Source organism: Neopsephotus bourkii, unplaced genomic scaffold (genome assembly GCF_033783945.1).
Source record: "Neopsephotus bourkii isolate Nb327-2 ecotype Australia unplaced genomic scaffold, CSIRO-AGI_Nbou_v1 NB_795, whole genome shotgun sequence".
NCBI classification, from domain to species: domain Eukaryota; kingdom Metazoa; phylum Chordata; class Aves; order Psittaciformes; family Psittacidae; genus Neopsephotus; species Neopsephotus bourkii.
This window is the reverse complement of record NW_026901291.1, coordinates 1,488,544-1,509,681: the sequence shown is the minus strand read 5'-3', so window position 1 is coordinate 1,509,681 and position 21,138 is coordinate 1,488,544. Positions and strand designations below refer to the sequence as shown.

Sequence of the window (21,138 nt, the reverse complement as noted above, 5' to 3'; positions counted from 1 at the left end):
TCAGCCTCTCCAGGAATGCAACACAGCATGGCTGTGTTTAAAAGTCACTTATCCTAGTATGACTTTAGTGCAATTCTTCTGTAATCTGTGTCTTACCCCTTACTGTAACTGAGCAGGAGTCCAGCCTACTAACAGACATCTGAAAGGGGCATGATTAAAAGATGTGTTTTTAATTTTCCATTAAATTCAGCCTTCAGCTTGCTTTCTATTCATTAATGCTAGGCTAATATTTACCATTTACAGATATTTGTAGACCTTCCACATATTTTTCCCACTGAACTGATTTTCAGCCAAGCGCTGCATATTCGGTTCCTTCACTCCTTCCTGATGAATCTGGCAAAAATTCCAGCATTCAGGTTAGTGTTGGCTCTGCCCAGATACTGGTGATTATGCTCAGCTATTAGGATGTTTGTGGAAAGCGGATGCGTAACTGTCTTAACACGTCTGAATTTGAATCAGATTTAGAATCCACATGAAAACAGTGTCTGCTTTTCATTCAGATGTACTCTGAAGCTAAGCCATACCTGATCTTTCCTCCTGTGCTACTCTGGCCATCTTTGTTTGACAACGAAATACCCAGAACAAGTTTAAAGCATCAATTTCTGTGAAGAAAATTAATCGCCCAGCAGTAGCACTACTCACGACTACATACCTACCATTGCACTACAGTTCTTGTTAAAGCTTACCTTCAAGCTTATGCATTCATTTCTTGCAAAGAGAAGATGTGTGACCAATTATACGCTCAGCCCATGTGCAGTAACTTGTTCAGTCACATCTTGCTCATGTGCCCAAACCTCTTAGTTCGGCATTTCCCTTCCTCCAGAAACACTTACTTGTTTTCCTGGCCCTTAGTCTGTGAGGCAAATGCTGTTATATAAAGATTACACAGGAAGGCCCTAGAGATTCCCTCTGCATTAAGCAGAACTTTGATTTCAAAATAGAGATGCATGGCAAGGGTAAGAACATGTTTTTTGTGATTTTTATCTGGCCAAGGGCTCCCCCACACCTTGTAGATACAAGTGGTTCAGCTTCATGGGTGGCCACTCTGAGGCTTCTGATCTCTCATTGGATGGTGTGGGGAACACTGGGATGGAGTTCTGAACTAGAAAAGTAAAAGCATTAGGATCTTGGGAAACACAGCAGTCTGGCCCACAGAGGGTGCTTGTAGTAAGTAGATAGAACAGTCTAGAAAGGCATCAAGAAGCATGTCACACATCTGACACCAATTCGTTGGGACATGAGAACACAGGCCTTTACTATATAGGAGCAAACATGAAATGTCACTTGTCACACAAGACTAGTCACATGGATATTTCTTGCTCTTTGGGTGTATCAGGAGGGGACTAAAGTCTCACATAAGTGTCCTCAGAAGTTCTGATACCTACAGTAAAGTACTCACAGCAGCAAGCAGCTGAGTATGCACCAGTCCTCCCCTCTGTTGCACCCACTCAGCTTCCAAGTTAGGCTTTGCAGTCCAAAACTAAGTGTCTGTTGTTCCAAGTTACTGGTAAAAGAGTCGGCTCACTTAAAACCAGTGTAGTTGTACCTACATGAGCTTCAGTTGTACCCTGAGCTACAGGTTAGGTGTGTACATAATTTATTCAATAGGTTGGACTATTATAGAAACCTTTTTTTGTGTTTATAATCAATCTTTAGTCTGATTTTGTTTGCATAATTCCCTCATGCTTCTGTAGCTTTATTCCACAGCACAGAGGTGGTGTCAGGGATAATTGTATCATACCTCTGCAGCCCAGAGGTAAGGATGGCACTCTTAGATTCCTGTAGGTAGAAACAGCTGTGCTTATGACTACTGATCAAAACATAGTATTGGAATAGAGTATCATCTGAGCCATCAGGATATCAGATGTCTGTTGCTTTCCTTCCTGTGTGAATTAGAAAAAGGAATAAAGTTGCATTAAGTTAAAAGAAGAATTTCAAGAAAGTGCTCCAAGGTTTCCCACAGTTGGGCGTACGATTACATCTTTCTCCACCCATCGTAAATCACAGCTGTAGATCTTCCCCCACTCCTGTTTTGCATTAGTAAATTGAACTGTATACTCTGTCCCCTCAAAGATTAATGCCTCCATCTGAGGAAGTAGTTGGATACGTGCTGGTGGTAGTACTTTCCTCATTACTGAATGGGAGACTGTGGGAGGAGAACAGAATTTGCATGTGTTGGATGTTGGCCTAAACGTACTCAGTGAATTCTGGACATCAGGGAAGAATTGATAGAGCATAAGCATTTAATTAGCAAACCACAGAAGAAAACTGAGGAATCCTACTTTTAATTAAAAAGCTTTTCAACCCTCTTTTGTTCCCAAACAAATGTTTTGCTAATACCATGTGTCTGCAGAGCGCACTCCAAATGCCTCAAAACTGCATTTGCTGTCAAGGGGAATTACATTGTATTAGTGGTCCTAGGGTAAGAGTTTACGTCTCTGTAGAAGTTTTAGATCTTCTCACTACTGCTACAGATTTAGCTCAAAGCAGGAGTCATGCCTCCCGTGAGAGCATGGGAGACAGTGCAACTTGGTCCTGGTTCTTGTAGAGACCTCTGAGTGCCTTCACAGTTCTTATGCTACTTCGAAGTTCCACATACTCACTAGAAAGCTACCCAGTGAGTCTGCTTAAAAACAAACCCTGCTTGCTTAGAATAAAAACAACACATCAACAGAACAAAGAGGCTGACTTTGCCACCTGTCTCTGGAGATAGCTGCATGCAGAAGGCTACCTTAGAACCCACATTTAATCAAAACCAATTTAAGTTAAATGCTTTCTTTTCTCCACAACCAACAGCACATGAAGGAACAAATAAGCACACGGAGTACAGAACAAAGAACATTCATCACTGTGATATTGTGGTCTCTAAGCGAACAGCAGTTATAACTTCCTCCTTTGCCCAGCACTAAGGCTTGTGTTTTGCTGTGCTAGGAAAGTAAAGGCAGAAACACCTGTGGTCACTAGAGATGTTACCATAGGTCTTACCAGAGTACACTTGCTAACCATGGTGCTCTGGCTGTTTTCCAGCCAACAGAGGGGATTTTGCCTGCCTAGAAGTCATCTAAAAAACTTCAGAACATTTTCTTCCCTTCCTGCCTTTAACTTTTGCAGCTCCTGTTATCTGCATCAGAGACAGCAGCTTTTAACTATGGGCAAATCAATTCCTGTGTCTGTCATTTGGCGGGTAGATTGATATTTTGGTTTTTGGTTAAGTTTGATGCTTGCCATTTTTACTAGTTTGTGTTAATTTTTAATTAACCCTTTGTGATCATTAATGTAAGCCTGAAATTGTTGACCTTCTGGATGGCAGAGGCCTAGAAGTGAGGAAGAAAACAAGTAGTTAAGTATTTAAGGAAGAGTAACTTTTTAAGAGTATTTAAGAAAGAGTAACTTTTAAATTCATTTCTGCTGAAATCACAAAGGTACTTTAGCCTTGCTTTGGTTTAAAGGCTACTGCAGCAGATGCTGATATCAAATTCCCATTGAAGAATAGCCTTATTGCTTTCACAGTTCCCACCAAGCATTTAATAACTGCTGGAATTTGAGATGCAAATTACTACCAGTCAGGCTCTGCTACTTTTTATATTGGTGCCTGGTATATGCTGTCATCTTTCCACCAACATCTTAAGGGCAGGATGCTATCTGAACAAGAGTTATCTAGCAACCAAGGGCAACAGACCACAGGCCAGACGCTGCATCAGTCAGCCACTGCTTTTGTGTATGAAACAAGGCTGCGACGTGCTGCTCGGTCCTAGTTTTTGCTGAGAGCAGTGATTAGTGCAGACACTCAGCATCATGATACCGAGCATCCTCTGTGCTGGGTGTCTGTACAGCCACCGGCACTGTAAGAGCAGGGTGTGCTTGGTATACACATCAATACGTAGGTGTTGACATAAAGCAAACTTGAGTGTGAGCAGGGGTGATGTGTGCTGGGATATGATGTTCTGCTCTGGAGACTTTGATAAGGGTGCAGATGACCTGGACTGAGTGTACATGTGGCCCAGACACCAGCATGGCTGGCAGGAGTGGGTTTGGGCAGCCTGGAGCAGGTGAGAGGTTCCTGCAGTGGAGTGCATGACCTGCAGGCCTATACCCACAGGGCAAAGCTTGTGGGTTACTGCCCGGCAACAGGCTGAGGATGGCAGAAACTCGCTGCCAGGCTGGGAAAGCTTTCACATCACCACACAGATTTCATGTTGAGTTCCAGCACTGGGCATCTATAAAGGTTTCTCAGTGGAGGTACCCAATCGCCCCTTGTGCATGCTGGAGGCCTGGTTTGCTCCATCACAGCAGCCATGGCCGCTGGCACTGCACTGTGTGGAGAAGGGTCATCCTGGGGAGGCAAAGTGATGCTGTGGGTGGTGGGCCCTGTCACTGCTCCTGTGGTGAACTGTTAAACATTCACCCAAACGGACCCATTCCTTTAGCTGGTGGCAGAATTCTCCCCTCCTCACACCCCATTCCCATCGGCTGGCACCACGGCGGGCACGCGGGGCCGTGCGCCCTCTGACTCAGGGCCGGCGGCGCCTTTAAATGTGGCGGGCTGGGACCCCCCCGCCTCAGGTGGCGGTCACCACCTCTGCCATCACCGCGCCTGCGCCGCGGCCGCCACTCGCTCTGCGCTGCCGTGCGCTCCGCTCAGCTCCGCTCCGCGCTCACAGAGCTTTGTCCGGGCCGCACCGGGTGGCGGAGCCTGGGCCTGCGCTGGGACCCCCGCGGTACCCCCCGGCCCCGCTGTGTCCGGGGGTCGCAGAGCGGCCCTTAAGGTGGACTCGGGTTTAAGGTGGACCGCTCCCGTAAGGTGGACTAGGAGTTAAGGTGGATCGCGCTTAAGGTGGACTCTCGTCGAAGCCGCGCCTGCCAGGCGGGGAGGGCCGGGACTCGGTATGGGGAGCCCCGCCTGAAGCGGCTGCCGGAGGAGCAGCGCCGGGCTGTGCTGAGGAGGAGATGGAGAAGGCCCGCTGCTGAGCAGCCAACTTCTGCCCGGCCTCTGACAATGACCAGCTCCAGGCCGTTCTGCGGGAAGAGGCAGCCGATGGACGAGGGCGAGGTGGGGGAGAGGAGCCCGGCCGGCACTGAGCTCTCGGGGGGCCGATAGGAGAGAGGCTCCCCCCATCAGCCGGCCTCCGGCCCTGGCTGCGCTTTGTGGGGGGGGCGGTAGAGAGGGTGCCCCGTTGTGTTTGGGTTGGGAGAGGTTTAGTTTGCTTTAAAGGCAGCTCCTTCACCGCTGCCATCCTCCTCCTCCTCGTCCCTTTGCAGCTCTGAAGCCGTCCCGGCCGCAGCCTCCCCGCCGGCTCCGGGGACCCCCGGCGCAGCGCCATGGAGACGGTGGGAAAGTTTGAGTTCAGCAGGAAGGACCTGATCGGGCACGGAGCCTTCGCCGTCGTTTTCAAGGGCAGGCACAAAGAGGTGAATAATCCATCCTTGTCCTTTTTTCCTTTCCTTTTTGTGAGTAGGTTTGGGCCGAGCTGGACACCACGTCCCGGTCACCCCGACCCCGCTGGGCTGCGGTGGCTATTCTTAGGCTGGGCATCAGCCCCGGGCTCTGGGGCAGCGCCGGCGATGGGAGACGTGTTTGTTGTCGTTTATTGTTGTTATGTCTGGAGTTTCTTCGGGTGGCAGGCGTGTGTCCCAGCGGGACCCGGGCAGGTGCCTTCACCTTGCGGTGGGGAGGTATCCACAGAGACCTTTTGCTCACCAAAAGCGGCCCTTACCTTGAAAACAGGCTAAAAATACCCCATCACACACGCTGTCTATAAAGCGTTCAGAGGGCTCTTGCTTTGTTGCTTTGTGTGTATGTGGGAAGTTTTGTCCTTCTCCACTTAATTTTTTCAAGAGGAGGGGAAACGGCTTACTGGTAAATAAACTGAAGCCAATCCGGCAGTGGATTTTCCATCATTAGGGCTTGGGATAAGCCATGGCTCCCACAGTGCGTTTATTTCTACTGATTAAATAAGAGGATAATCGTTGTATAAAGTAGTATCAAAACCCCCAAACCTTGGGCTTTTCTCCTTGGGCTGACAAGCATAATTGAGGAAAGGGCAAGTCTGAACAAGTGAGGGATAAGCATTGGGATATAAAGTGAGAGGCCTTTACCAGTGCTGTGAGACACTTCTTTCGGTAATATTTGTAACCTTTTAAAAGGCTGCTTATCCTAATGTAAATTTCACCATTAATTTACATTTATCTTTGAATTACATGTGCACTCTTTCAGAAACCTGAGCTGGAAGTAGCTGTGAAATGCATTAACAAGAAGAACCTTGCAAAATCTCAAACTCTGCTGGGCAAGGAAATAAAAATACTAAAGGTAGACTGTCTTGTTTTCTTCAGTCTTTGTTCTGTATGCCCTTTGTTGCTCCTGGCTTATGGTCTTTGTTTTACTTCTTCTAGGAACTGAAACATGAAAACATCGTTGCCTTGTACGACTTCCAGGTAAATACATTCAATTACATCAAAGCATGCTGGGTTGGGGAGAGGTTGAATGGAGTTTCTGGAATTTCAGTTTCTAGCAGATGTTTTTTAATCAAACGTGTATTCTGGGGAAAAAAGCATTCTTACAGGTTAAGGAAAGATACGAACACTGCTGAGCAGATCATGTATTAATTGTTGCCTGGACCACAGAACTCTTATGCAGTTGGGAGCTGAGGTGGGAGCTCCTACTCCCAGGATGTTGAAATGCAATGTGGGGTGAACATGTCTGTGTTGGAAACTCCTAAGTTCTGTGTTAGAATTAAAACAGTTAAAAAAGTAGTTATTCTTGGCATGCCTACCTTTTATTTTGTTTCTCTGATCTGGGTACACTCCCTAAGAAAATTTTTCTTAGGTAATATGAAAATAGTGTGAGCATGACTTTGTAGCATATGATTGTCCTCAGTTCCAGAGGATTTTAATTTGCATTTTTCTGCTGGCCTTGTGGCAATCAGTAAGTGTTAAAAATTGCATCAGACATTTTTAGATTATTGTGGTTTCCCACAGTTGCTTTTTCCTTCGAAGTCAGCTCTCAAGATCTAATCTAAGGGGCTCAAACTGATCCGCTCTGAAACCTGAGTTATCCAAAGGCTTTTCATTTTTCTCCTCGAATTTTTAGTTAGAAAATCCTGCTGGGTCATGGGGCAACTTTTGTTTGATATTTTGGATGCTTTTTAAAAAGCACTGCAGGATCACAAAGCCTGAAATGGGCTCCTCCTGTCCCTGGTGGAGGGGTTGGCATGCGGGATGCGGTACAGCCTGTGCTACCCGGAGATGGCATGTTTGTGAGTGAGGGCTGCGTGACTGCTGGTCCATCAGTGTCTGGGGTGGCTTATCTAGCACTGCCTGCCCTGTCCCGGGTATCACGTGTCCTGCAGGCCGCCGTGTTTGTTGACATTCCTCCTTCTCCCATGGATTGGCTCCGGTGGCTTCCGCGTCACCCCAGACCCGAGTCTCCCAGCCGGTTGGTACAGCCTGTTTGCAATGCCTCCTGGGTGCTGTAGTCTGCCTGTCACCCCGTGCTGCGGCCCCCCAGGGCTGTGTCACCCCCCATGCCCCCCTCTGCCAGAGCAGGGGGTTATGGCAAGGTGCTGCAGGGGGCCAGCCCTTGGGAAGGGTTTAATGCCTGCCGTGGTTTTGGCGAGAGGTGGATGGGGGGGATTTCAGGCTGCTCTGTGAGGGAGGAAAGGCTGCTGGGAATGGGATTGGCTCTTGGAAATATCCTCTGAGTGAGAGGCCAGCTGTGCATTGTGTCTGAAACACCCTTTAGAGCTGGGCTTGCAGAGCAGCGACTGCCTGCTGCAGAGCAGCTCAGAGAGCTGGGGAAGTTCCCTCAAGGCACAGGCCGCTTGGGGCGTTAGATCTGATGGAGTGTCTTTATTCTCCTCTGTACCTTCTAAATTTACTTAATAACTTTCCAGTTGAGGGAGCGAGTGGCTGCTCCTGTGCTTCCTCTAGAGTTTGCATTTGTATGAAGCATTATGCTGCTGGATTTGTTTATTGCACATCTTTCAAAACCTTTGTTCATGTTCTGTTCCTCTCCCTGCTTCAAGAAACTACTGGGTAGGAAGCAGCTTAAAGACATTTCCTGCAAAAGGAGTGATTTCATCACTGCAGCAATGCATTTTTCTCTTTATGTGATGGCAAATGAGCTTTAGTTAAATTACCTGTATAGCAGTGTAGCCTGGTGAGATATGAGCAAGAAGCTACCATGAGACAGGAACTTGAGAATGGTCCTGGGCTGAGGCCTGCCCAGGTATATATTTGGTTACCAGCTTTGTCAGAGTCCTTGTATGACCTGGGTGATATGATTTATTGGACAAAATGAGATGACTTAGGTAGGATTGGATGTTACACAGTGCTACCAGGGTGTGGAGCCTCCTGTGGTGTGAGGTGGTCAGTCATCAGACACAGTCTGATGCAGTCTACCCACATAGGCTCTGTGTGTATGTGTCTGAGTGCTTGGCGTTCCTCTGAGCCTGCTTAGGAGTTTTATGACTGAGTTATCTGCAGAGGTACAAGTGCAGTGCTGTGGAAGGCTGGCTTCTGCCCATCTTTCCTTACTTTGTGGAGAAGACTACTTGTTACTCACCTTGTTCCTCTGATACAAGATCAGTTGCTTCATTCAAAGCTGCGTGTATATTTACCCTCAAAAATGTGATGGTTGCAGTTAACCGAGCCCTTACTTTCTAAAACTCGAGAGTTTTCTTGTACTGCAACATCAAAGAGCAAAAAGGAAAAAATATTTCCTGTGAATCTTAATGTTGCCCTGTAGCTTTGTCTGTTGTTGCGTTTTGTGTTGCCCCTTCTCTGCCCTGCCTGTCAACAGTGACTTTAACTTTTACTCACATGTTCCCTACACACAAGGAAATGGTTGCCAAAACCACAGAGGCTGTAAGCAAGTGATTACACCCAGTGATGCTTTCGTTTGCATTTTCCTGGGTAAAAGCTAACGCTAACCAGGCCTCAAACAACTCAAGATTTTTGATGTAATGCTGGATTTGCCCCAGACAGACACTTGCAGTGCTGATACCTGATACTGACAGCAGCTCTCGCCCTGTCACACCTATTTTATCCTTCAAATTCAGGAAAATTGCTGTGTTCCTTCTCATTTTATAGATCTTTCTGGTACTTGTTCATAAATAATGACAAAATAAGCTTCCTAGGAATAAATGATACTGGTGAATGTTTAATGAATAAAAGTGCAGCGTCTGGACTTTTATAGATCCCCTTATTGGAGTCCTGAGAGCAGCATCATTTCATGAGAATGGCTCACAAAATGAAATATGCATATTCCCATTATTATATGCTCAAGTATTAATGAGAGGTACTGTGAATAGTCTAGGAGCCCCTGCTCAAAAAGAGGATAGATCATATTGCATTTTTAGAAGTACTGTCTGTTTACTGTTTGTATGGAGTTGTGGTATGGACATTTCCTAGGCACAGGAGTATTTGGCACAAAGTGAAAACTGTATTCCACCATATATAGAGTACATTAGTTGCTACTGAACAATCCCTGACTCCTCAGCTGGTTTGGGGTCTCCAAACTGCATCAGTCAAGGGGAGTGCAGCAGCCTAGAGGGACATCTGGATACCACAAGTCTTTACTTTGGAGACAGATAAATAATTCATATTCCTCGAGGTGGAAATTAATGACAACAAGGATACAAGTGATGGCTTCTGCTGGGTGAGGACTTGCTCTGGAAATGAAATTTCTTGGAAAACTGATTTCTGAAACCCTGAGGATCAGCTCAGCTCTTCGCGCTTGTTGACACCAAAAGCTTAGCAGTGTGTGGGCTGCTGCGTGGGACTTTGGTTTCTTTTGTGACTCGGGGCATTGAATCTGTGATCAGAGGCCACTTGATTAGCTAAGGGGATTCAGTGGTAGGAAGGGAACTCTTGAACTTGTCAGATCCTGGGAGCACTGTGCACTACACAGCTTCTGCCAGCATTAGAAGTGGGTTTGTAAATGAATGTAGCTAAGGGAGATTCTGGGTATGTTTTCTTCCCTGTGCTGTGCCAGCTGCCTCAGAAAGGTTGGTTGAATATGTGACAACCAGAGCTCTCATATGCGGCTGTGTTGGTGCTAGAGCAGAAAATCTGCTATTCCTGGTGGACATAAATAACACTTTGAATATTAGAAAGCATTTTCCTGCATGAAATGGGCAGAAGGATTATTTCACTGGCATGTTTTCTCCTCTTACGTGCTGTGATCTGAGCTTGCTTCTTAAAGCAGCCTAGCTGTAAGTGTGCTTGTGTGGATATCAGGTGTTTTGGGGGTTTGTTTGGTTTGTTGAGGCTTGTTTTCCCCCCAGTTTTTGCACGGGTAGGATGGACTGGTTGTGGAAGCACGCAGGGCATTGTGCTGCTAAGTTTCTGGTTCAGCCTACCTTACCTGAGGGTCTGCTTTCCATCATTTTTTGTCAGGTTGGCTGATTGTACTCATCAGCTCAGGCTGAGCTGCCAGTAATGCTTAACTCGTGCAGTACAGACTCACCAGCAATACTTCTGCTGGGGTGACTGTATTGCCTGGAGCTCCTGGAGACCAAGAACAGGGAGTCCTCACAGTGCAGATTTTCCTGTGCACGATGAAGGCATGGGTGGCAGAACAAATACTTCTCAGTTTAATGATCAGTCACCCTGGGCTGGTCTTGAGAGCCAGGTAACAACAGCCTTGTTCTGTTGTTGCTGTGTAGAAAGTCCTTGTGATCAATAGGACCATGGCTGTTGGGCTGTGATCTTCTGTTGTGCTCTCTGCACCATCACCCTTTTCCAGCCCAGAGCCTTTAGCTTCTAATCCACATGTTGTGTACGTGCCTCCTGCTGTCCCCCGGGACCTCCGGAGCTCCATCTGCGGCAGTGTCCTCTGGTGTGCCCTCCAGCACTGCTTGCTTCTGCTGCAGCACTTTGCTGATGAGTGTGATGTTGGATGAATCAGTGCTGCAGTGTCACCTCCTTGCCTCACCACCTCTCATGCCACCTAATGCAGGATCTGCTGCTCCTCGGGCACTGCTGTTCGGGTGCCCTGTCTTGGGAGCACCACTGTGACACTTGGAATGACTAAGGAGGCACTCTGTGTCTGGGAGTTCACACTCCTGAGGTCAGGCTGCCTGCCTGGTTAAATCCTGTTTTAATTCCATCCCCGAGCGAAGCTGGCGAGCTGCCTGGTGAGTGGGTGTAAAGTGCAGGCTTCTCTCAACTGCCAAGCAATCCTCTTTCTGTTTGCACTGTGGACAAGAATGGGGTGTCTGCTATCCTGCTCTGTCAGCATCCTCGCATCTGTTGAAGGGAATCGCTGTTACTGAAGATTGGATGTGGCTTAATTTAGAACTAGAAGGGGAAAAGGACAAAAAAACCCAATCAAACCCTGCCTGTAGTTTTGTAGAACGAGGCTTGAATGTTGTGGACCAAAATGGCTATGTTCATGCAGAAGAGAGAATGTTATAGTCTTGAACTTGTGTTTAATGTTGGCTTCACTAGCAGAGTACCCCACTGTGCAGGTCACAGAAACATCCAGCAAATGCTGACCACTAAATATAGACGTCAGAGGAGTCATGGGCTTTTTTTAGAGGGAGTTGTCTTGTTGCATTTCTGAAATGATGATCACTGTTCTACTCATCCTGTGTGTAAAGCACATACCTGTGTTCCTCTCACATGATTAAGATGTCATGGAAGAGCTGGCGACGTGGAAGTTAATAGCCTCCGAAGCGCCTGTGGAAGGTAGCATTACTCAGACTGTAATGACAGAGCAAGGAATGTTTCCCAAGAGTAATCAGAAACTGGTAGGCTGTTGTGCTTGCAGTTTGACAGCAAAGTTCTGGTAACGGCTGAGGTGCTATTTGTGCTGCTCTTCTTGAAGCTCCATCACTGTTTCCATGAGTGAAATTTCCACAGTTTAAACCCTTGTGATGATTGAATGCTTTTGGTTGGAGTGGGCAGAGCAAGGAGATGGAGACGTGGAAAATGGATGGGAAGAGGTGTTTCCTGATCAGTGGCTGGGTGGGATTGAATTCAGATTGAGAACCACTGTTTGAATCCTTCAAGTATTTATAGGTCCAACGAAAGCTCAATTAAAAGATGTTGTTTTGTGGCTGGACTGGACTTGCCCCTAAACTGTGGAACTGCAATAAAATCACGTGTTTCAAAAGCTCATCTTAATGCTCAAGTATGCGTAGAGAATTGAGGTTACAGTTCACTTTGTGTCTTTTTTCCACTCCCTTTCCTGCCTTCCCACTTACTGATACCAACTGAAAAGCTTTTGCACAGCAGGCAGACTAGCAAACAGCAGACATGAGGCGGTGGTGGTAGGAATCTGGACTGGATGGCTCTGGTTTGCTTTGGGGAAAACCCCTAAAGAAGCTCTGGTTCTCTGAAGCTTGTCTTCCATGGGGTAAACTGCCTTCATCAGATGGCAGGCAAGGAGATACAGTGGGAAATGAGATGCTAAGCGCAGGGGCGGTCAGCAGAGGTGGTGGTCTTTGGTCTGCAAAGTCAAGGAGAGGGTTTTGGTTTTGCTTTGTTTCAAAATAAATCCATACTTGTTTTGCTTGTTGGTTGGATGGATGGGGTGGGTTTTTTCTGTTTGTGTTTTTTTCCTGTTACTCATGTTCACGTAGCAGCACTAAATGGCAAGCTTGATGGAAAGTGAAGGAATGATGTGGTCTTCCAAGGGAATGTTTTTTAGGTACAGACATAAACATGCTTCGCTTAAGAGAAGCCATCTTAATTGTCTTCAGATGTTTAAGGTTCCCCTCTCAGAAATGTAATAAATGTCCACAGCAGAATCCAGGGAAAAACACCACCAACAGATAGCTATAGAACCTCTTTTGTGCTCAGTGTATAGCAAAGAGGTGCTTTAGCTGTGCGTTGTTTCCTGCTTTATGATGTGCAAGCCTTAATATAAAGAGATGCTCTCAAAATGCAAAGAGAGACTCTCAAAGCTGCATTTGTTTATGGAGCAAGGTTATTTCAAGGGGGACTGATAGAAATGAATCAAATTCTGCATCACTGGTTGCTTAGGGCAGTCATGTTCTGTCTGGCTGCAGGAGCACCTGGCTTGTCTCCTAGCATCAGAATAACAGGAGGAATTAGGTCAGCTGAGCTGGCACACTAGAGATCAACCACACAGTGTGGTTCCTGTGGGGGGAATAAAAGATGCTGAATTCTAAGTCACTGGAGAACCTATGTAGCAAAGGATCTTACATCCCTGGGAAGGGAAAGCCTCCCAGCTGGCCTAATACGTACTGGTAACCCAGACTGTGAGAGCTGCTGGGATGGGAAACCCCATGGACGGCAGCAGAGGGTGAGGTGGTGTCAGCAGGGCTGAGACACAGCTCCCTGGGGCTGCTGAGTGGGTTTGGAGCACATGGGCTGTGTCTGCTGCTCAGTGCCACGGTGCGCATGGGGACTTGGGCTGCTCTCTCGCTGGATGGAGGCTTCTTCATTTGCAGTATTTTGGTGTTTAGTTGGCATTTGTAGCCAGCATGCTAAAGATGTTTAAAACATCCTTGGTTCTTCTCAGTTTTCAAGTGCTGCTGAATCTGCAGCCCAGATTCTGGCTTTCCACTCTTAGATAATTTTTGTTTGAAAGAAAACCCATCCCATGCTTTTTTTTCTTTAAACTCTTTGTTATAACCCCTTTGTGGTGTGTGTGTTTTCTTAAATCTGGTACACGAAGTATGAAATAAATGAACATAAAAGAAGACTTGCAAAGGCCAGCCAATCATGGAGCTGCCATAGAAAACCCTGAGGAGGCTGCTCTTCTGATTTCAAAGAGTTGCTTAGAAAACACTTACTGCAGGGTATCAGATTGTGTTTGGGATATCCTGTGTAAAAGCCCAAGCTGTTCCCGACTTTACTGGTAGCAATACATTAATAGGTTCTAAAAATCAAACTTCCAGACTGAGTCACTTTGCTTGTACTTGCACCTATCTCAGTGAGTGTGTGATGAAAACTGAAGCACTCACTCTTGTAGCCTGCCTTACTGTCCACCTCATCCCACAGCAGCCCCCACTACTCCTGCTCTTTGGGCAGGCTCGTAAAATGCAATGTTAGGGCATGCAAGGATTTCATTGCAGTACATGTGACTGAGCTTAAGGTGATGGGGAATTCAAGCTGAAATGTTCATTTTATAATATGGCTCTGATCAGAAAGGAGACGAGGAATAAACACAGAAAAGCTAATCGGATTGTGAATATTTTTATAGCTCTTTTTAGAATTCTGAAGTTTCCCCCTTGATGGGATTAACACAGTGCATTGCCATCGCAAAAAAAAGGGCTTGCTTTTGTTTAAAGGAGCTGCTAGCTCTTACTCTGCCTGTTGGCAGAGGGGTTACTGCTTCTTTCCACTCCATGTCAGCAAGTCCAGCCTTTTCAGGGTTATGCTGCTTTTCTCCTCCATAGTCTTACCCTGGCTGGGCTGCTGTGCACAAGTGATGACCCATGCTGTGTGCTGTCAAGTAGTGCCTCCCCATGAGCTGGCAGCTGGGGGCACACACTGGTGTAGCTGCTGCAGCACTACCCCTGGCTGAACACGGCTGCTGTAAGAAGTGATTGCTTTCCAATGTCCTAGCAGCGTTAAGTCTTCAGTTTGCTCTGATGCGTGTTTCTGGCGTTGCCCTGCAGCTCTGTGACCTGTGAAACCTGCCACTTTGTCTCCATACTCTTATTATGACATTAATCCTATACTTTGGTTTCTGTGGTTAGGCTGAGGTGCAGCTCTCAGCTTTGACTTGCTCTATGTGTTACTGTGCAGAGGCCCAGTCTGGCTCTGATGGAGAGTCATGTTTTCCTGTCTGAGCTCTCTGCAGGTGCTGTAGCCATCAGCCATCCAGCAAGAGCACTGAACCTCAGGGCTTTGATCGAGGCCTGCAGTGAACTTGGGTGAAGCCAGCAGAAGAATGCCTCATCAGTAGGGCTGTAGGTAGGGGAGGAGAGGCAACAGAACTGGGGCTGGTCTGAAGGAACCTGCAGAGGTCTCATGTCCAGTGGAAGGGATTGTGAAGCTTCTTCAGGTCACTTGAAGATCGAGCTGCCTTACCAGCTGTCCTGCCATTTGGCTGTGGTGGTTGTGAGCTACCTGGCAAACATTAGCTCCATGGACATGACATTGTCTTGTTTGTTTTTTAATGTTGGGCAGTCAGACTTTAGGACAGTTGCCAGGGGGACAGGAAATACTTTCCCTCCCTTCCTGAAGCCTGTGTAGAGCCAGAGGACAGCTTTCTGCTGTTCTTAATCTCTGAAGTACAACCTGTCCTAAACCAACTCATCTGTTTTATAAGCAGAGAATACCATAGTGTCTGGAATGAGGTATCAGTGACCTTGGAATCGTTGTTACTCCGGTCCTACAGAAGTCTGCCTGCTGTGAGGCTGGCCATAAACCACTTCTATGCTGCAGGGCCTCCCTTCTGCTTGCCCTGTGCTTCTGCACTGCTGCTGTGCATCCTGGAGCAAGCTGACAGGTCTGTAGGAAGCAGGGTGCAGTCAAGAGCCAGTGCAAAAGTCTGTGGGCCTCTCTGGGTCTTGCTTCTTATGCTTGTTCCCTGGGATTTACGTGAAGAAATTATTTTTCTGGGAAGTCAGGTATCTTCTGACTGTAGTAATAATGCTTTCCACTCAGTAGCAGTAGGTTTTATTGCTGGACCTGGATTATCCAAAATAGACAAAGATATTGAGTAGATACTAGGAAGCAGTTCTGAATTAGATAAGGTGGTTGGAACTAGATGATCTTTAAGGCCTCTTCCAACCCAAACACTTCTGTGATTCAGTTATGGTATTTGTTGCTTGCATATAGTCTCCTGGACCATACTTATGTGTGACTGCTACCCTAAACTGAGATTTATCACTTCAGTGTAGCCTATACACAGGAGGAAAGGTACTGCTGGTTCCTTATAATGTGCTAACTTTCTTGGTGCAGAACCTCACGGGCTGTATGTCTCAAATCCCAGAAGTCTGTCCTAAAATGTACTTTTGTCTGGCTGTGAAGCTGTGTCTGGGTTTGAGAAGCATTTGTGGCATTGTATGTCTGTGCAGAGGAGATTATACTCCAGCGAATGAGTAGTTTCCCTTTTCTGCTTTTCTTCCTTCATCTGAGTTAATTTTTGTCTCCTGAATTGGAAACTTGCTTGAAATGTTCCCGAGTTCCTTATTGGTAAAATTCAGAGGAGTGAAGAGAAGAACCAGGACCAGAGAACAGAGAAACACCGTCTGCTCCAAGACATAGTTTTCTTTCTGCATGAGGTCAAAAGGCATGTGAATATCTTAGGATCTGTTTTCCAAAGGGAGAGCATTGGTAGGTGCTCCTGCAATTCAGATTGATGTTACTATTGTCTTTTATCTTGCTTCCCTTCAAGTAGTTGCGTCAAGGGATAATCGTGACGGTTTTCCTTTCACTCTTCAGAGGTTAGCCAGCTCAAGCCACGCTGTGAGCCACAGTGAAATAACACCAAGAGATTTTACTGTTTGGAAAGTTTCTGCCCTCTCTTGAGAATGGTAGGTTCTGTTTCTCAAGCCTTAGCTAGAGGCTTTCCAGGTGCTATTGGCCTAGGGATTGGTTTCTATAAAGCAAAACCGTGTTTGTTACAGCCCCTGTTCACAATTCCAGTGTGCCTCTCAGAAGAGTGATGATTAGAGACCACAGGCCAAAAGGGCTCTGACTTCATGAGATCCTACTGGCAAAACAGACGGATGTGATGTGCTGCTGCAGCAAGTAGGGGAAGTAGCATTAAAAAAACCCACACCAAAACAGAGTGAAAAAGCTTGGCTTTCAGCTGGTGTCAAGGTTATCTTCCACTGTCAGACCCTCGCCTTTGCTTCTGTTGTGTTGTACAATTAATGAGTTCTAGCCCTGTTCAGAGATCTGTGTGTGGCAATTATCTGTGTTGGCAGCTGCTCCGGGTGCTGTTTGAGAGCCGGTGTTGAGCAACACGTGGTAGATATCCTCTGAGAGGCACAAAACAGGGACCTTTGCCATCACAGGGAGGCTAACAAACGGGCAGTGGTACTCCGTTCTTCAGGAGAGTAACAAAACCAGTTTTGGTCACTTACATCCATACAGATCCTCTCCTGAAGGCAGCGGGACCCTTGTTAACCACGCGGTGCTCAGCACATGGGCATAACAGTGGAGCTGCATTTGTCTTCAAAGTGGTCTTCCTTCGTCCATCCTACAGTCTTCCTAGAAAAGAGGACTTGTGTGAGGTGGAAACTGGTTTTACCCCAGTGTCTGTTACAGCATTCATCCCACACAGACTGGTGAGAGCACAGCACTGCTCAGACAGTTTTAGAGTGCTGTGTAATTAGACTTCAACTTCCTTCCCTTCCTGAGCATCTTTCTAAACTGGGTGTCAGGCTATGGGCTGGGATCAAGAGCAGAGGAGGGTTTCTCTAAGGAAGTTTCCTCTCTCAGACTCTTCAAGCTGTGGTGGACGATGACTAACTGTGGGTACACCCAGACATTTCCCTTTAGACACACCTAAACACACACTTTCCAAGAAGAGGATCATGCCACCTTCCAGTAGGGGTGGAGAGAAAATTTAAAGGGCGACAGGACTGCTGGATATTGATATCCATAATGCCATCCCGCCTGGTGTCCGAGTGAGGGATTTTAGCATGGCACTGTCCTGGGGTGATTTATGATGTACTGCCATATGAATTCCCTTCATTTCTTTGTCCTCCATCAGCAGATGTGTGTTATTTGTAGGCAGGAGAGGCCGTCGCCTATTTTTACACTCAATTAAATTGTAACTTCATCGCTGGGGCCTCTGCTGCAAGAACTCCAAGTCAGGCAGTGATCCAGACTGATTAATTATCAGCTTAATCTCTTTGGCCGAGGCCTTTTGCTGCTATTGTGGAGCATGGTCAGGGTACTGCTGCGCTTTGTGATGAGAGCAAAACTTAGGGGGTTGCCTCTGTGCTGTCTGAGCTTGTTTAGCGACAGGATTAGCCTTGGCTGCATGCAATGGCACATGTGAATAAGAGGTCTAGGGTAAATTATCTGTAGCACTTCTTGGACATGAGCCTCTACAGAAATACAACAAACTGTAACGTTATTCTTGTTGCTGATGTGGAAATAAGAGGGTTTGACGTTTTGTTTCTGTTCACAAAAAGCGGTAGTCTGCAGAATTTGGCTTGCAGTATTTTTGCCTTGCTTTGTTAATGAACAAACCGTAAATACTGTGGAAGGATAAAAAAGGGAAAGAAGTGGTTTCTGCTGCTGAATCAGCTTGGGAGAAGTCCATGAGCCCATTTGAGAAACCAGAGATCTCTTTAGACAGTTGTATCTGTTGTAACCGCGGTAAGCTACTGGCTTTTTCCAAACACGAGCTTGTTTCCAGGGCCCTTCCTGAAATAAATGTTTAGTTTTATTGGCAAAATTCCTGTACATCTTTCTGGTAAGTGGGTCTTGAAGTGCTGAAGTTGCGAATGTGGAAGTTGTCACCCATGCTATGGGTGTCTGCAGGCTGACTACACACTGGCTTCGTGTTCCTGTGCTGCTGCGGGTGTGCGTGCAGCGGGATGGAGTGCTTCCTAGTGATGCTGGAGTGTTCAGAGGAGTGCATGGTTGGGGGAACCACCTGCTTCTGCCCTAGAAGCCTTTCAGGCATTGCCCTGTTATCTCTCCAACCTGTGTTGGTGAGATAAAACCACCAACCACCAAGGTCACTTTGTTGCTGGGGAAATGGAGCAGAGCGTCTCTCTTGCCTGTGTAGGTCCTTATTTAACCCCAGTCACTGTGTGCACTGGCTGCCAGAAATCAATTGCTTGCTTGATGCTTGTTTGCAGAGTCTTTAAATAACATACAGTGGGAAAACAGCCTGCCTGTACAGTGTATATTAGCTATTGGCTAATAACTATTACAAATATCTTCTGGACTTGGTCTGTGTAAGCTAAACTTCCCCTTCATTTTCTATGTAGGTAATGATACATCAAGCTTCCGCAAACCCTGCTGGCACAATGCATATTAAATGTGCAGAGTTACTGAGCTACAATTATCACAGCATGTTTAGGCAAGAAGAATGTTGCTGTGGCAGTCACAAACTCCGTGAGGGCTGCAAAGCCACTTCAGACACTTCCTCCATGCCCAGCGGTTGCCCTGTAGTGAGCTCCCTGGCCTGCAGCCCCACAGTCACTCCCTGAGCCCAGCACATCTGGGGTGTCCTCCTGTCTTTGGGGACATCTGTGGCTGCGCTTCCTGGGGAAGTGAGAAGGCCTGGGTGTCTTCCATAGAGCTTGGCTTCCTGCTGTTCTTGCAGAGGACAGCAGGAGCTGGTGGGCTTTGAACTCTTCTCACAGTTTTCCCCCAGTGCTTCAACATGTGCAAAGCTTGTGAGGGTGCCTGGGGTTTTCTCCTTGTGCTGCTTCCCTACCGCAGACTGGGTTCCTGCTTCATCTGAAGCGTGTGTGAAAGCGAGTGACTTATCCGTGTGCTGCTTTTGAACGCAGGGGTCGGTAAACAAACTCCTCCTTGAAGTATCACAGAAAATGGCTTTTTTGACAAACAAGGGAGCTTCCAAAAAGCTTAGCTGGGCTTGGTGAGAAAAGCTGTAAGAGCTGGGGATGGCAGCCCTGGGGTCTGAGGGGTGACTGAACCAGGGAGGCTGCTGGATGCCCAGTGCCTTGAACCTGCCCAGGGGAAGGTGGCCTGTGCTGCACGCAGCTGTAGGATGAAGATAGTTCAGCTTCTTCCCCTCTCCCTCCTTCCTGCAAGTCTTCTGTGAAGCAGCTGGAAACTCAGATTTCACATTGTGAGGTTAAAAGAGGACTGCAAGGGGACTGATGGGAGGTGCGGAGGACTTGAGGCATTGACAAAGGCAGCCAATTTGGTACAGGCTTGACAGGAGGTAGAGTCCTGTGGGCAGACCAAGATGAAAGAGGATGGGCGCAGACAGTGGAGACTGCTTGGAAACTAAAAGGCTGGTAGGGTGGATGCCGAGGCCTTTTGAAGTTATAGTTGGGCTCTGAGAGAAATCGGGCTGGCAGGTGTCTAAACAGCGTGTAAGTAAAGGCATGCTGCCCTGGAGCTATGGAAATGGAGGGGAGTCTCTTTGCTGCTTTAAGAGCTTCTCCTGCACTCAAGCAGTGGCTGCCTGTGCTTCTTTAGGACTGGGCCCTGAGTTTAGGACTGACTTGTGGCATCCAGGTTTTACATGGTAGGTCTGATTCTGCCTAACTTCTGTTTCAACAAGAGGATTTAGAGTCATTCAGCCAGGGTTGAAACATCTGGTTGTTTTCATGTTTGTTCTCTGCTGGTGGTTTGGCAGCTGCTTGTGTCAGTGTGTGTACTGCACGGTTTCTGATGTGGCTCCATGATGCTGTATGTTTGATGCACTTCTCTGCAGTATCCTGTGCTTGTGCCATGGATATGCTGCCTTGTACGTGCTTCCTCAGGCCAGGGAGCCAGTGGAGATCAGCTAAGGCTGGAGGTGAACTCTTGAGTTGTTAAGAAGCATCGCAGTGCAGCAAACTTAGAACACACATTTGGCCTGGACTTGGCTGGTGTTGACCCTGTGATAATCCAGAAAGCTTTAGCCACCTGATAATAACACTCTGTTAATGCAGCTGTAGAAATCGGTTGGCCCATATTGTGGTTTTGAAGTGCAGGACCCAAAGTTGTGTTGCTCTTATCTCTCCATTCAGACTAGGGCTGCTCATGTGGGCAGAGATGCTATAAAGGGCCAAGTTAAATGTGGAAATGATTAAGGCTCAGAGATAGTAGCGTGCCAGCATCTTTGTTGCGTGCCAGTGTTAATCCCAAGGGCCTGAAATGAACATAAAGACCCAAGCCACAACAGGAGATCTGCTTGGTTAAACAGATACACACTCAGAAATAACATGCTTAAATACCTGGCACTTTCAAAGTAAGTAATCTTCCAGGAATTAATAATGTTTTTTACCCTCTTTTCAGTTTGAATCCTAACAGAGCACAATTTACTTGTTTAAAAGGAAGTGCAGCAGTTGTAAAGCATGTGAATTTCAATGCATAAGTCTTATGAAGTCTTTATTTTCTCATTTTCTGTTTCCTCAGGAACTGGCAAACTCGGTCTACTTGGTTATGGAGGTGAGTGTGTTTGGCCTTTTATTTTTGTGAGCTTTTAAGCAGACCAGCTTCTCACACCCATAGTGCTTTCTGATTGCAGTCTCACCTGTGATGCTTTTGCTTATCTAATCTGCAGCA

The 21,138-nt window shown here is 46.8% G+C and overlaps 1 protein-coding gene across 6 annotated transcripts in view; it reads left to right on the top strand.

Moving 5' to 3' along the window:
• Positions 1–4,629: 4,629 nt before the first annotated feature.
• The window catches only part of ULK1 (unc-51 like autophagy activating kinase 1), an 80,530-nt gene continuing 64,021 nt past the window's right edge, over positions 4,630–21,138 (top strand). For 3 of the 6 annotated variants that reach the window (XM_061355353.1, XM_061355354.1, XM_061355352.1), the window contains exons 1-5: positions 4,631–5,050; positions 5,260–5,409; positions 6,215–6,307; positions 6,391–6,432; positions 20,989–21,021. In XM_061355353.1, the coding sequence (XP_061211337.1) occupies positions 5,320–5,409; positions 6,215–6,307; positions 6,391–6,432; positions 20,989–21,021 (258 nt within the window). In that variant the 5' untranslated portion in view covers positions 4,631–5,050; positions 5,260–5,319. Of the gene's footprint in view, positions 5,051–5,259; positions 5,410–6,214; positions 6,308–6,390; positions 6,433–7,332; positions 7,433–11,376; positions 12,359–20,988; positions 21,022–21,138 lie in introns of those variants that run through there. The other 3 variants (XM_061355356.1, XM_061355357.1, XM_061355358.1) reach the window with 3 other exon arrangements.